This window comes from Diuraphis noxia, unplaced genomic scaffold (genome assembly GCF_037042655.1).
Source record: "Diuraphis noxia isolate RWA-SAM2 unplaced genomic scaffold, SU_Dnox_SAM2 contig0003, whole genome shotgun sequence".
Classification (NCBI taxonomy): Eukaryota; Metazoa; Arthropoda; class Insecta; order Hemiptera; family Aphididae; genus Diuraphis; species Diuraphis noxia.
Window position 1 is genome coordinate 60254168 of NW_028301713.1, and position 17520 is coordinate 60271687.

The 17520-nt window shown below is 27.3% G+C and overlaps 1 protein-coding gene and 1 non-coding gene across 3 annotated transcripts; one reads left to right on the forward strand and one right to left on the reverse strand.

Moving 5' to 3' along the window:
* The first annotated feature begins 13973 nt into the window (after window positions 1-13973).
* LOC149057617 (small nucleolar RNA U3) lies at window positions 13974-14180 on the forward strand. The gene has a single exon (XR_016191281.1). It is a non-coding gene; the product is annotated as a small nucleolar RNA U3 (small nucleolar RNA).
* A 1046-nt stretch (window positions 14181-15226) lies between these two features.
* On the reverse strand, window positions 15227-16939 carry LOC149057618 (uncharacterized). 2 transcript variants are annotated; one of them, XM_089224632.1, is made up of 6 exons: window positions 16711-16939; window positions 16579-16626; window positions 16046-16108; window positions 15621-15692; window positions 15434-15512; window positions 15227-15363 (listed from the first exon to the last, which is right to left on the reverse strand). In XM_089224632.1, exons 1-5 carry the CDS (start codon window positions 16772-16774, stop codon window positions 15442-15444), a joined length of 318 nt encoding a protein of 105 aa, XP_089080758.1. In that variant the 5' UTR covers window positions 16775-16939; the 3' UTR covers window positions 15227-15363; window positions 15434-15441. The 2 variants fall into 2 exon arrangements, with proteins under 2 accessions (XP_089080758.1, XP_089080759.1); XM_089224633.1 differs by lacking the exon at window positions 16046-16108.
* Between the last annotated feature and the right edge of the window lie 581 nt (window positions 16940-17520).

The window sequence follows — 17520 nt, forward strand, 5'->3', positions numbered from 1 at the left end:
TATATATATATATTCGTATATATAAATGTTCGTTCAACGGTTGTTGTTATTATATATTATATTTTATACAGCTCATGTTATTTTTAATCTGATATTCGTGTATTCTAGGTTACGAGATAATAAAATTGCGTCACCTTGTGAGAACCGATGCAATGTCGATGTTCGGTAAGGTTCCAAATCGTAATGGCAGCTCATCGAATTGCTGCAGATGGCATGGGCCGGCGGGGGTGAATATAATATTCATGTATAGTAATATCATAAAATTATCAATTTATTTCGCGAAAACTATAGTAATTAACTATAATTAACAACAAAGTATTGATTATTCACTTTTTTTAACTTATATACTTTTACACGTTTTTGAAATCGAACGTCATCGGAATTAATCGGATGTATATTATGATTACAATGTTTTAATACTTAACCTACTGTATTTACTACACTCCGATTATAGGCACCGTCTATAGTACTCTATACTCGTAACAATCCCTATAAACTGCGTATCGATATTTCTTTATTATAACATCATTGCTGGCATAGTAATTTGGTGCACAGCATAATATAACAGTTTTAAGACTTTAAGTTATAACACTTGTTTGATGTGTACGCGAAAAATAAGTTCATGATTATATTTCCTATACATACCTGCACATATTTATTTCGAAATACCTGCTCCATATTTCATGTAAGTATCAAGAGTGACAACCTGCATGTACCTGTTACTTACTCTTCAAATATTATGTGTTTTTGATTATCATTTTGCATCCTCAGATGTAGGTACTCAGTAGCATAGAGTTATTGGAATAGGCGAATCTACAGAGTATGCCTGGGTGCCAGGGCACACTCTGCGACTCGTATAAAGTTGTGTAGGGCCCAGAATACTCATTTCAGTTACAATGGTATTGAGTCTAAACATTAAACAATTTGTATTTTAATTTTAATACATTTTTATGGGTACAAATATTGTCATTAAATATAGTGATAAGCATAGTTGATAAAAGATCAACAATATTTTCAAGAAAAGAGAAAACATGCCTGTTTATTTATAGCATGGCTATAGTCGTAATTTATAGCCATAATCATAGTTATTTTATGTAATTTAATTTTACCAGTAATTATAATTTTTATGATTATTGACAAAATAAAAAATACTTTATTTCGTAATTTCGTATTAAGTATTAGCATTTAACACAGAAGTATTAAGTACAATATCATGTCGCCTATTACTAGATACCAGTTATATTATATATTTCGTACAATTCTTTTTTATTAATGATAATAAAATTAAGTTTTATATTTAATACAATTCTTTGTTATTAATAATAATAAAAAGGCGGGTAAGTCGTGGATGTCGCTCTGATGTACAGTAGGTTACAAGTGGGTTACTGTAATGGATGGAATTCAATTTGAATCCAATGATATTATAAAAACGGGAAATTTTACGCACACTCATTTCACAAAATCGATTTTGGTTTTTGATGTAACTTTAAAACAAATGACCATAAATACATGAAATTTTCACCGAATGTTTATATATGTATATTCTATCCACCATGCAATTTTCCGACTTAAGTTGAACTATTCATAGGCATTTGAAATTTTCGATCATTATTAGTTTTTTATTTAAATTAATATTGATAACAATTTAAAGAAAAGCTTGAAAATTTAATACAAGGCTCTTAACATATTGTTACAATAGCAGTTGCAAAATAAAAGAAATTCATAATCACAATTTTTTTATAAGCATTCAAAGTTTGAATTTTGATCAAATACGTCAAAATCACGAAAATTCACAAATTATTTTAAGCTAGAAATTCATAAAAATTTTAATCTAAGATTTGAAAATTTAATACAAGATTCCTTAAAAGTTTTTCAATCTTTATCACAAATAAAAAGTCACAAATTAAATTTTTATGAGTATTTGATATTTAAATTTTTACAACATTGGATTTTCACTTTTTATCGATTTCTTTATTTTGGTGTAACTCTAAAACAAATGACCACAGATACTTGAAACTTTGACTGAATATTTATATAGGAACTTTCTATATTTGATAAAATTTTCAAAATATTTAAATTTGTTTTGAGCTGTTTACTGACATTTTCATTTTTCAACTTTTTTTGTTTTTTTTTTTTTTCTATAAATATCGATAAAAATTTATTTGTTGGGTAGAAAAGCTTGAAAGTTTAATACAAGGCTTCTAACACATTGTAACAATAGCAGTTAAAAAATATTAAAAATACATAGGCACGATTTTTTTTTTTTAAGCATTTAAAGTTCAAATTTTGGCAAAATACGTAAAAATTACGGCAATGTTCAAATTATCTTAGATAGAAATGAATTACAGTTTTTCTTTTTGATTCTAAGATTTGAAAATTTAAAACAAGGCTCCTAACATATTTTTACAATAGCAGTTGAAAAATAAAAGAAATTCATATTCACAATTTTTTTTTTATAAGCATTCAAAGTTTGAATTTTGACAACATATTATGTAAAAATCACAAAAATTCATAAATTATTTTATGCTAGAAATTCATAAAAAATTTTCCTTTTATATCTAAGATTTGAAAATTTAATACAAGATTTCTTACAAATTTGTCAATCTTTATCCCAAAAAAAAATATCCACCGGAAATTCAAATTAAATTTTTATTAGCATTTTAATTTCAAATATTGACAAAAATTCGAACAATTTAATCGTTGGTTGTAAGTAGGTATGTCCAAAAAAAAAAAATGAGTAACATAATATATTAAACTTTGCAATAATTGTAGTTTATTAAATTGAATAATTTTGAAACATTACATGTGTATTTTACAGCATGAAAAATAGCATCTAAGATCTAAACTAGGTCATAAAAATTAATCTTAATAATATTATTTAATATTATTAATGTTATTAAACATATTTTAAACGTTTGATAACTGAGAGGTATTTTGAACTACAGAAGGCCTTTTTGAGGTAAAGGTACACCCTGCTATAAATTCCTAGATTCACCTATGGACGCTATGGTTATTGGACGTGTAGATAGATTATATGTTTTTATAGATTCAAAGCCATGCAATGAACACATTATAATATTATATTACAATTATGTGTTTTCTTAGTTTTTTGTTTTGGTCAGTATTTCTTGTAAATGTATATTATATATCTTTGAAAACAAAGTTTACTATTTTATACGATTTTCAACTTAGAGCATGGTTTCTGATAAAGATAATTGAATCTAGATTGCACTTTTAAAATATATCAATTTAAAATTCACAAAACTCTAAAATAATCATAAAAACGATAAAAGGGGATGCACTCGTATAATTAAATCAATTTTCGGCATAATTCAATAACTAGATACTTTAAATTTTCATCAATTGTCAATTTTAAAATCTTCTATACCTAACCTTCTATAACGGATCAAAAAGAGTATTTAAAATGTCCACCATAAATTATTTTACTATGCAATAGAATATATAATGTAGCAGCAGCATATCCGATATCGGAACAACCGTTGTATCGCCATTGTTAACTTATGTTATTGTAAGTATTAAGTTATGTAGTTATAACTACATGTATGTTTACTTAAATTTAATTTAACTCAAAAGTATGAATGTATATTGTTTTATTTAGGTTGGCATGTAAAAATATTCTTAGTTATTATTTTAAATTATACATTATTCAAAAAAATTTTCCTTTCACTTACTGTAAACACAAGAAGATGCCAGTAATCCAAATGACTTATACGTATATAGGTGAGTATTAGTGTAGTGAAACAAGTAGGTGTAGGTAATTAAAGATATAATGACATTTAAGATATTATTATAATCTTTACAAGGACATGATACCCGCATGACACTTTCAAAACAATTGCATATATATGCATAAATAATTAGAATATTAGATAAATATTTAACGAAAAACAAGTAGGTATAATCGTATTATATAGACACGAACTATTCGTGACCATAAATAACTCAACCATTGGTCATTGGGTATGTATTTGAAAAAAAGCTTTTTCATAGAATCCGAAGACACAACCTCGTTGGACGTTGATTGGCACAAGACTTCATAGATTAGGCAATTTCAACGAAACGGTTCTTCCAAAAGACCTATGTCTTTACTTCTTTAACGCATAAGGTCGATATCGCATTTTAATAAATCAATTATAATATGTGATGAATTGAATCTGGTGCATTCAAAAGTTTCCAACAAAAGAGTTATTATCATACTAGGTACCTATATAGCAATCTTATGAGAATCGCATTTCGCTAGATCATATTATTATATGTAGGTATGAGCGCAATGGACGCAGCTCAGTTTTGTACAAATACTTAATAATTAGATTATGAAATTAAACAAAACCAAGTTAAATTAATTTCCACGATTAAATTGTGCAGTGCGATTATTAACAGTACAACCGATGAAGAAATGTTATTGCTCTTAAAACGTAGAAATCTTCTTGAAAAACACCTGGTCTTATTGCCTGTGAGAAAATAATTACACCATTCTGTGTGGAGGTTTTAATAGAATGTGAAAAACAAGGTGTTGTCGAATAAATAGCATTTAATTCGATTGTATTTTATAAGGCAGGTACTGTGATCTTTTAAGCTTACGTATATAATTGAATACGATAAAATATACTGCAGCTCAAATTCATTTTAATTTATGGATGACAAACATGAGGAAGAGGGATGAGGATTTGGTAATTCAGAAACTGCAGCATTAAATAGTTTTTAATTCGAACTTTCACTATAATGAGAAACATTAAATTTGTGCATACCTTGCGTATATATGTATTGACAGATGCCATGGTATAATACTAATAAAATTAAAATATCATAGTTCACGAATTCCAAATCGATTGCTGAAAAATTATTAATATTTGTTTTTTTTTAAACACTTTATACGTTTTTAAATGTTAATAAATCACTATAAAACATTGTTTAAATAATATTCAAATAATGTTTAAATAAAGTTTAAGTATTTATATTTTGATTAATGACGAAAATTGAATATTTTATTTTTGTCATTCTTTATTTTCTCTTATATCTAACATTTAACGAAAATCATATAAATATAAGGGCATCATTGATTTTAGAGTAGATGGATGAACTGTTGCGTCCCTATTTTATTCTGTCTTTTTCTGACCCTTTTGGCCTGCCATACGATTTAAAAACGTGGCGATGGTCGATGCAAATAAGTTTAAATATAGGTTTCATTAAATCCATATATACGTATAATGTAGTATGTATGGAGGTAATGTATATTTGTATTTATAAATACTAAGAGCTAAGATGTATATTATTGTTTATTGGTATGCCATAACTTAATGACAAATAAGATTGGTATGCAAGACAAAAACTATTTCCAACTTACAACTTTCCAATTTTCTTATTATTAAATATTGTATTCCCTTTTAATCCCACGCAGACATGAAATACACATAAAAAAAAAGTTCGATGCTCAAATCTTTAGTGCCACTGAATTAATAATTTTAGTTTAGGCCCTACGACCAGTGGTTTTTGATGACGAACTTTTACACAGTTGTGTATGTCAATAAAATAGTGTCACAGTCTCAAAGAGTGACACGCGCGTATCATAGGTTCGTCATCTCTGTTATATGCAGTATATGAACCATAATGGAATTTACAAACATTAAAAACAAGCATCAGACAAAACACAAATTATATTTTACTTAAGGTTTTTTATAGTATTATGTCGAAGTTTTAAGAGTTGTCTCCGTCTTGTGTATATACACATCCACTAGATACAAATTTTCGTTTACTAGTTTCAATAGTGTGCTGTAATTTTGATAAAGCAAATTGACCCATTGTTGAACATTTAAGTAAGAACTTTATCTGTGTTCTCTCGTTGGTTTTTTACAATATTTTTATTTTTAAATGAGTTATGAGTATGTTAATTAAAAATAATTGAAAATTGCACATGAGTTCCGTAACTCCCTTAAAAATTAATATATTGAAAACAATCAACGACAGAAACTAGATAATTTTCTTACCTATAAGAGTTCAATAATGTGTCCAATCGCTCAAATATCATAATAAACAGCACAATATTGAAACTAATGAATGACAATTTGATATGTAGTACATTTGTAAAACGGAGATAACACATGCTGTTACGACATTCTCTTGATGAAATAAGGCAAATATTTTAAGTATAATTACAAGTGATAATTGATTGCACATCTTCTTAAATGGAAATTTTTGATTTATACAAGTATCATATAATAAATGTATGTATATACATTATATTTAATTTTTATTAATTTTAAATAAAATGTTTAACATTCTTTCCTAAATATTTAAGACATGTGTTATCAGTAGGGTTTAGCTTTTAAAGCACTAAATATAACTAAAATATGCACTGTAAAACGCCCTAAAGACATTAAAACAATTAAAAATAAAGACAAATTAAAAAAAAAAAATGTAAAAAGTACGACAAAATATTCTAGAAACAATATTTTATAAATACTGATACGATACTAATCATTTTAAAATTAAAAAGAGTTTTAGTATTTATTTATTTATTTTATTAATACAATAAATAAAAATATTGTTGCCATGGTAAAAATAAGTGTTGAAATATAAACATTCAAAATGTTCGTCATTCATAATTTACGATAGTATTGTAACGGTCACGTCATATTATACTACATATATCGTTCTTTTGTAATTATAAGTTATAAAGTCTATTTATATTCTTGTACCTGTAGAATTATCGAGCTTCTTTAAGTGTTACTTAATTTTATAAATAAAAAATAAACGTACATTTTGATTAATATAAAACGATCATGTCAATTATCAGCGAATTGGAGATGTTGAAAGGAGATAATTCGGAAATTGCATCGTCCAAAAATGATCTGATGCGTCAAGTTTTCGACGATCTTCGGGGAATTAAACAGAACATCTCAGTTCCAGAGATGGAGAGATCTCCAGCCGGCGATCCGCTCGTGCTATCCACGACCGATCGTATGTTGCAGGTCTTCTCTGATCTCCGTACAAATCAGCCAAAAGTAGTGGAAAGTTATGGACCCGTGGATTTATCGCTAAGCAGAAGATGTAATTCAATGCCCAATATGCCAGTGATGCATACATCTTCTGTCATCACCGAGGACCACCCCGAGGATGTCGCGATGGATACACTGTCCAGTGACTCGTGGACGACGGTGGAGGATTCAGTCTCGACTGCAGACGAGCCACTTGCAGGACCAATTCCGATATTCTATGAGAGTACGACATTTTGTTACGATACTCCATTGATGAATACGAAAATAATAACGCCTGTCACTTCAGAAAAATACGAGATCGAACTCGCCCCGTCTACGCTATTGGTTCAGCCGTCTGAGATCGATGGTCCCAAGGATTCGATACCTCGCATTCGAGGCATTCGAGCAGTATCGATGCCCAACATTGCTATACAGTTTAGTGAGGTCGACTCGGAATCTGTAGGCGGCTTGTCAAAACGGTCTGAATCGGTTAGTTCCTTGGAACTGATAACCGACGTCGGTGGTAGTGATGGTGCTGGAAAGGAGCCAACGATAACCCCGGTTATTGCAAGGCGACGTAAATCTTTATGGAGTAGGACAAAGAAATTCTTCTTGCTAATGATTTGTTGTGGCTCTAGTAATATGCCCCTTAATTAAATGTTAATTATTTTACATCATAATATATGATTCAATGTATATTTTAATAATATTATCTATTTAATCGTGTTGTACAGCCCACTATATTATGTTAAACATTTTTTTTTTATTATTATCATAAATTAATCAATATACATATTTATATTGTGATAGAGATATGTCCAAACATATCTAACCAAACAATTTAAATGTTTTTCACAGTAGATATATCATAAAATATATATTTTCGAAAACTTTATGTGATATTTAAAGCCTTAAAGTTTTGTTTGCATTATCTAAACACACGACTATTTTCAAAGTATCTATATTATAGTACTTAATAAAAATTGTTTTTTCAAGAACTTCACTTGAAAAGGATTTGCATTAGTGTATACTTGTCTAATGTCTAAGATTTCGGTTGCATATTCTTTATTAATTTATTTTTAATGCTAACTTAGAGGCAACATTTTTTAACAAGTCAAAATCATTTATTTTTAATAAATTGTAGGTACTAAAGAACAATGTTTTTCAAAAACTAATTGTCATACAAATGTTTCTAATTATACTCAGTTATGCATAGATTTTAGGTAATATTTCTTTTGTTGTAGTTTATACGAAAACCGTGACTTTCACAAACCCTGTAACCTAACCTAACGTATGATAGATACGTTGCAATATTACCACTCACATGTATACGAATCATTTCAATAATTTCATCGTATGATTTAAGTTAATAATTAACTATAAATTTTTAAAGTGTTCATATACGAAAGATATTACTAAACATTAATTTTAAAAAAAGACAATAAAATTATTAGAATTTCATATCAAAATTTATGTACCGAATACAAAATAGACTACCTGTAAAATATATACAATATTTTCACAAATCACATACATATATTCCAGTTTGCCGAGTTTATTAACGATACATAAGTACTATTTTAAATTAAATAACATACAAATAATCGATTATTCGTATAAATGTTCATAGAATTCCTGGAATTAATGCAGTATAGCCATTTTATTATTAACAGATAATATTTTTTAGGACAAGTCTTAGTAAAACAATTATACCTCTAAATAATAAAATGTCTATACCAAATTACTCGTAGGAGTTCAATGTACGTTTAGACGAATAAACGATTCGTTGTATTATTTGATTGGTATTTATTTTATGATATTACCTATGTGTATTAATGTATTATTGAAATACGCGTCAAACTATTACAGCATTAATGTATGCGGTTTGTGAAAATATTGTCTATATTCTACAGGTTTTGTATATTGTATACGGTAAAATAATGTATTTCGTATATGACAAATTGGACATTTTTTACACGAAATTCTAATTCGGCATACTTTGTAACATCATTCGTATACGAAAACTTTAAACGGTTATGGTTGATGCATAACTTTATCCATACGATGAAATTATTCGTACATATATGAGTGGTGATAATTTGTATCGTATGATAATACAGGGTTTGTGAAAGTCACGGTTTTCGTATAAACTACAACAAAAGAAATATTACCTAAAATCTATGCATAACCGAGTATAATTAGAAACATTTGTATGAAAATTAGTTTTTGAAAAACATTGTTCTTTAGTACCTACAATTTATTAGAAATTGATGATTTTGTTTTGTTAAAAAATGTTGCCTCTGAGTTAACATTAAAAATAAATTAATAAAGAATATGCAACTGAAATCTTAGACATTAGACAAGTATACACTGATGCAAATCCTTTTCAAGTGAAGTTCTTGAATAAAAAACAATTTTTATTAAGTACTATAATATAGATACTTTGAAAATAGTCGTGTGTTTAGATAATGCAAACAAAACTTTATGGCTTTAAATATCACATAAAGTTTTCGAAAATATATATTTTATGACATATCTACTGTGAAAAACATTTAAATTGCTTGGTTAGGTTGTTAGGTGGTTAGGTATGTTTGGACATATCTCTATCACAATATAAATATGTATATTGATTAATTTGTATAATTTTATTTCAGGCATGTGGTAAATTGTTGTTTTTTTAAACATGTTTTTAATATACAAATATTTTTTTACTAATTATCATATAATTATGATCACATGTTATCTGTCATTACATGCGTATCTAATAATAAGTGAAAAAAGGGAATTAATTTACTGTACCGGTTTTGCGAAAATTACATAAAGAACAAATGTTTATCATATAACACTCATGCCCCCTACCTACTCTTCAGTTTCACCAGATGTCTGAATCATTGTCAATTATTATCAGTATTTATCTCACACTAAGTGTCATTAAAATTAAAGTTTAACTATTTAAAATCGGTAATTATAAATTATTTTACATCTATGTCTCATCTAACGATGTAATATGATGAACATGCGGGTGTAACTTGTCAGACATATATGTATTGTTTTTTGTTAAGTCACACGTCTATATAAAATGAGCTAAATCGCATGTTGAACAACATTTATCGTCAATTCAAAATATTAGTATTGCTTTTTTTTTTTGCGTAAACACGCTAATCTACGTCCTGTCTGTAAACATACGTCAATACATAACTTTGTGGGTATTTCATTCAGTTGAAGCATTTCAATAGCCAATGAGGGGAACGGATTGTCCCCTCCCGTAAATAGCTAACAAATATATCAATGTTTAATGAAATCTAAAATTGAGGAACAATTAAATAAGCTTGCCCCCCTCTATAATGAATTTCTATTTTTTTTTAATAGTTACGCCCGATGACGGTCATCGCAGTGGCGTAGTTATGGGGGGGGATGATGGGGATAGATCCCCCCCAGAGCCTTTTTTTAAAAGTTTAATGCATTGACATATAAAATATAATATATTATAATTATGGATATAATCTTGCGAATACGCGAAACGCAATACCATAGATCAACCAAGTGTTTTTCCTACAAATTTATATTTATAGACATCTGTGATTTTTTCGATACGTAATTGTCATGATAAACTGATAACCACTGATGCAAAACGACTATTGTTTGATGTGACGACGTCTTTTACTACCCACGTAACATTGTTAAAATTACAACACTGAATCTAATAAGTATGCTAATATATTTCCTAATATATTTGTAATAATCAAAATTTTATGTACATTACCTGTATCCACTACAACACCTGAGCGGATGTTTTCATCCCTAAAAAGAATAAAAACATACTTAAGAAATACCATGACTGAAGTAAGACTAAAAATCATTAACTTTTTATTCATTGTCATAAAATGATTGTCATTACATTTTCATAATAATCATTATTTGTTATTAAACAGGATTGATTCAATGGATTAACTATGTTGGCTGTCCACAAAAACATGCATATTGACACAGAGGAGATAATAAACGAGTTAGCCAAAATACTTCGGAAATTGGATTTTATTTTATAAATTATCGAATTTATGAAAATAATTTTTTGTATTATTGTAACTGTGTATAGAATTATGTTTAAAAATAAATAACCTGTTAGGGGGTGTGGGGGACAAAGCCCCCAACTTTACGTTTATCCAATTAATTAAATATCCCCCTCTCAGAACCAAATCATAACTACGCCACTGGGTCATCGTGTGTGTTTGGTACACAAATTGGTAAAAGTAGTCGTCGAAAAATTGCAGTGATTCCACAAGGAAACTAATGTTGAGAAAAGGTAAGTATATACACAGCGTTCGAGATATTGGTAAACATTAGTTTTGTTCAGAGTTTCAGATTAGAAAACTTTGTGTTTATATCTAAGGCGTGCCATTTTGATTGAAAAAATGATCAACTTATATTTTAGATGGTACCTATATTAATTATTAAGTCAAGTGATATTTAGTTCTGTGCACATTTTATTCCGTGGATTAAATTTGTTCTATTTTGGGACGTTGTGTTCCGTTTTTTGATAGTTAACTAAAAATAAAAAAAGTTGTCCACTTCCACCAACCAGATATGTTTTTTTTTTAACCAAGATCTTCCAAGGTGTTAGAATTTGGGATTGTCCGTGACTTCCGTATCACAGTTATCTACATATTGTCGGTATTTAATAGTCTTCCTGAAACGTCAATAATAATAAAATATTCTTCTTCGAGAATTCCTATGACCTATGGAAGATATATTATGTTTCATATTATGTAATAGATATCTATATAGATAAATTATAATCTATATATAATATTAATACATTATCCATATTCCATATTATATCATGGGTCCACAGAAATATCAGTCTATTATATACATGCAAATAGTTATTTCTAGTAATTTTTAATCTATTCTCTAATGGTCTATAATCTATGAGCAATAACTATGACATAGTTATTGCTAAACTGTTCAATCGTATTATACGTATAAAACTGTATTAATACCTATAACGCAAAACGTTTCCTGCTTTTTAACTATTATTATTTATTAAGGTTTAATCACTGATATTTAGCGATTTTCAATAGATTTAAAAACTATTTAAAAAAACGCCATCTATCGGATTTGTACATCAACTGAATTGTTTAAATTGTTCAAAATCTGTAGTATTTGTTTTCTGATTTTCTTACTGTATTACTGTAGACAAAATTACATAGTCATTATTTGATTGATTGATTGATATAATATCATGATTTAAATCATACAATATTTTATATGATATAATCAACAATTATTAAATATTATGTGTATGTGTAATAGCCAATAAATAAAAATCTTAGTTTGTTATTTTATGATAACCAATAAGTATTAACTCTTTTGATTCTCTAAAGACTAAAATTATTATACAACGAAACGGCAATTTATAGATTTCATATTGATTTTTTTAATTCAATCTAGTAAAAAAGACCTTTGCCTTCCAAAACGTGAATATGACACTATTTTTCCAATAGTAATCGGATCAGAGTTCAGACGTCAACTGAATTATTCAAAATCATAAATATCCATTTATTTAAATCTATAAGAGGTGGGTCATTGTAATATTATAGTACCTATTGTACTGCAACTATAATAGACATTTGACATTTACACTATAATATTTTACAATATTTATTATTATTATGCAATTCATATAGGTATTGTATAATGTATTCTTTTTGTAGATAACATATTTAAGTATTTTATTGGTAACATAATATAATGCTTGTATTATTAGTAATGTATTACAAAAGAGACATTTCCTGTTAAAAATAACTAAGGTGCAATATGAAAACAATATGACACATAATTATAATAATTACCTTTTACATGGTGTTGAAGCTATTTAAGCTTTCCATCTATATACAAGAGCTCAAATTAATGTTATTACACACGCTCCATTGCTTCAAAATATACATTACCTAGATTAAAATATAAAGGTGTATAAAATCAATTGTTAAAAAAAAAATCATTAAAATTATTGCACTTCTAGCTTAGCAACGTAATCGATGCCTCACTCCTATTGAAATGTATATAGTACTTTAATTTTACACACTCTCAAAACTCAAAAGACCAACTAACAACTTGTACAAATCACAGATTGCAGCATTAAAAATCATTTATAATTGCTACTTTACCTACCTACGTGTTAAATATTAAGTATCAGCACCACTCATATTATACGAATAACGATTATCGAGTTTATTATATTTGATCTCCCTCTCCCTACTCGAATCTCTGTATTATATTTTATATAGGTACTTAAAAATAATATAAAAATACTTAAATAAAATACTTAAACTATATAATATTCCACAGACATTTTAATTAATTAACAAAAATAAAACTAATCAATTAATATTTTATTTATTCGTTTTTATAGTTCAAAATCCATATACACAACCAATAAAATACAGCTATTTTAATTTTTATAGGTAGGTATATCGTATATCATATTTTTATAACATTGTACTTTTATAGGTATCTACTAATATATTTGTGTATTATAACTTATAATATTATACTCTAGATATACTACAATAACTGTACTATAATAACTATAAGATATACTATAACTAAATATCACCTAACTTAATAATTAATATAGGTACCATCTAAATTATAAATTGATCATTTTTTCAATCAAAATCAATATCGAATACATTTTTTATAGTTGACGGCTAAATCCAATAGATGGCGTCATTCTACAAAATGTTTCCAAATTTATTGAAAATCATTATAAATCCGTAATTAAACCTTAATAATAATTGAAAACCAGTAAACGTTTTTTGTTATATCAACACAGTTTTATACGTATGATACGATTGCACAGTTTAACGGAAAACTGTGACATATTGATCATTAAACAACGTTTTTAATTATTTTCAGTTGACGTGTCGAAGAGATGGATTTCGTTATAAGTAGGCGAGAGGTGTTCTATTGCAGATTAAGATCATACTTCACAGGATCATTTCTGTAGTATGCATCGTCCCCTCCAGGTGCAAATCTGGAGTCGTCATAGGCCACGATGATGAGACTAGTCCATCTACCTGAGCGTGAGATCGCTGCTCGTCTGTCGCTTGAGCGGTAATGACGAATTCAGTAACGATGATCGCTTATGGTTCTACCTAATGGTTGGTGGACAGCCTGAGTGGTCCACTCTATTAATCTTTAAAAATTTTCTTAAGAATTTTAAATTTCAAAATTTCCATGTAATCAATTTAGTATGGGAGATGATCTATATATGGGGGTTCTGAATGACTGGAAGAATTCTAATCGTCAGTTATTAAATTACAATGAACAAAAGTCAAAACTTATTTATGATTGTAAATATCTCTATATCTAAAGAGTCACATTATTTATGAGATTGAATGAAATGGTCATATAAATAAATATTTGGTGAAAATTTACGCTTATTTATTTTTGATTTACACCTAAAAATCAAATAGAATTTATCAGTCAAAAGCAGATTTTGCAAACAAATTCCTTTTTCATACTTAATTTTTTGTTTATTTTTCCCACTGGTTTTGGTAAATACTGGAAATTTTCCATTTAGACTTCTCGAATGCATTTACTAGATTCACTTCCTCACCAGCGAAGTTATTGAAGTTGCAGAAAATCAAAGCATTATTTTATTTATGTAGGTACTTATATATTAAAAACTCAAGTCAGAATACACGTAAGGATCTTTGGTCCCGGGTAGAAAGGGCTTAAGTCAATTTGATCAACTTTATGAGACAGCAGTATCAATGTTTGAAAATTTAAGTTTTATAAGTTTTGACTTAAGCCTTTTTGTCTACGACTTATGCCCTTTTTATTTCACTTATTTTGACTTATGTCTTTTTGTCCATGACTTTTAAAATAAAATAGATTATCAGATAAATATGTCAATGAACAGGTACACTAATGTCTAATCATAGACCTTATACTCATATATTATAATACATAGAATATAGTAATAAACTAATAAAGTAATAACCAATAATTATAGTATATTCATTTATTATTTAAAAAAATATTGTAATTGTACCTATTATAAAAAAAATTTACAACATACTGCTGCAGTGGTAAAGTCTAGTCTTCTTGTATAACAACCAAAACTCCAATACTCATTGAAAATAGCATTTTTATGAGTTTCTAACCAACTTTTACGATCTATGCAACATTTTTGTAATGGCTATTGCATTTGAACGGCCAGGTATACTCTTACCTTTTGCAGTAACATAAGGTAATCCTTTTTGACGGTTTGTTGTACGTAAATTTCTAATTTTTCTCCCAAAAGGTTTATCAGAATTAATAATGTGTTCATTAGCTTGTGTTACTATGTCATCTTCAGTATCTAAAAAATATAAAAATTCATTAAAATATTATAGTTTGTAGTTTATTTAATTTTATAATTATTTAAATACCTGTAGTATTATGGTCTATGGAATGTTGCCTCTTGCCATGAGCCATCATCGACTTCTATATTTGTACTTACTTCATAATCTAATAAATTAATTTTGATAAGATATTAAATACTACTTAATATAATAAATTAAGATGACTTAAATTCTGTTCTACAAAACATTTTTCTAATTATTTATTTTTATTTACCTATGTTAGCATGTATAGTTTCTTCAGGAGAAACTCTGGTATCATCACATAATGCTATTGGTTGGTCTGGACCTAATTTTAATGTTAAAAAAATTAATGAAACATATACTGATAAAGACAAGTAAAACCAATGAAGTACTTAAATACCATTAAATATTAAATTAAGTATTTTAAATATTATTAAAAAATGTTCAACATTTATTTTAACACTTTTTATAATAGCCAAATACTAAAAATAAGTATGATAATAGTAAAGCTACTATTATTACTTATTAAGAAAATATTTTTATTGAAATATTATGTCTCATAACTTTTTTAATTGATTTTCATAACTTTATATAATTTAGTAATTATTTCAAATTAACTACTCTCTTTATTAGTATTTTGCTTGATAAGTATCCTAATAAAACTATTTTTATACTCACTTAAGTTATTTAGAAGTGTTAAAGTTCCTCCAGAAGGGATATATAAATTATCTTGTAGAAGACCTATTATTAATAATTAAAAATACATAAGTAAATGAAAATATGTTAATAGTTTTATTTTTCATAATAGCTGGTAGGTACTCAAAATTGTGTGATCATTATATTATTATTACTCTAACACATTTTTAAGTTATGTCACTCATCATAATTAAATTTGGCTTTACAGCATAAAAATTATATTTGAAATAAATAAATAATTGTAAAAATAAAATTTAAATCACCATGAGAGGATTCATTGACCATATTACTAATAAATGAGTCTAGCATTAATGTATGAATTTCATTTTCATGCTCTGATAAATCTGATTCATTTGATACATATGGTTGTAAATTTGGATTATACCTAGTCTTTATCATTATCAGTGTCGTCCATAGACAATATTTTTTTTAATATTGTAATAATAATTTAATTTTATAGTTAGTATAAAAGGGTTAATAGGGTAAGTATGTTTTAATAGTATGTTGTACTTTACCTGAATCATCTGAGAATAATCTGTTTTTCTTGTAGTGTTGATTACTGTCTATTAAATATAACACTAATATTAATTTAATTTGTTATTAATTTATTATTATAATTGTATTATTTGTATTATTTGTAATATTACCTGGTTTACAATAATGTGTTGAGGAACTAGTCATATTGACCATTTGAATAGTTCTTTTTCTCATTTTGTGGTTTTTAATTTAAACTCAAAAAAAGGTTCAGTTAAACCAAAGTAATTAAACACATTAGCAAAATCGAGAATAAAAATGTCAAAAATAATATATTTGTATATTATCATATCCAGTGTCGTAACAAAAATTAACTTGAAATTCTCAGGACTAGTCTAATATTCCAACCACCCAATATTAAATAAATATTTATATTTATATTATATTATTTCACTAATCATTCATTACTCTCTATAAAACACACAAAGGCCTCAGCGAGCCTCCTCTCGATAATCCCCTTCGTCACGCCAAAAATATTATACTGCACACACTATGGTACTAAAATGTGTTTTTCCGGGTTGATGTCACTCTTAGCTGTTTTAACTGTTTCAAGTTCTGGAGTTTGGTCGAAAATAGAACAAATTTAATCCACGGAATAAAATGTGCACAGAACTAAATATCACTTGACTTAATAATTAATATAGGTACCATCTAAAATATAAGTTGATCATTTTTTCAATCAAAATGGCACGCCTTAGATATAAACACAAAGTTTTCTAATCTGAAACTCTGAACAAAACTAATGTTTACCAATATCTCGAACGCTGTGTATATACTTACCTTTTCTCAACATTAGTTTCCTTGTGGAATCACTGCAATTTTTCGACGACTACTTTTACCAATTTGTGTACCAAACACACACGATGACCCAGTGGCGTAGTTATGATTTGGTTCTGAGAGGGGGATATTTAATTAATTGGATA

Bases quoted from the DNA above. Each gene is read 5' to 3' on its own strand.
- LOC149057618 (XM_089224632.1), bottom strand. From the start codon at position 16,774: ATGAGAAAAAGAACTATTCAAATGGTCAATATGACTAGTTCCTCAACA. The intron at 16,627-16,710 runs GTAATATTACAA...TATATTTAATAG, and splicing joins AACACATTATTGTAAACCAG to ACAGTAATCAACACTACAAG. The intron at 15,693-16,045 runs GTGAGTATAAAA...CATTAAAATTAG, and splicing joins AACACTTCTAAATAACTTAA to GTCCAGACCAACCAATAGCA.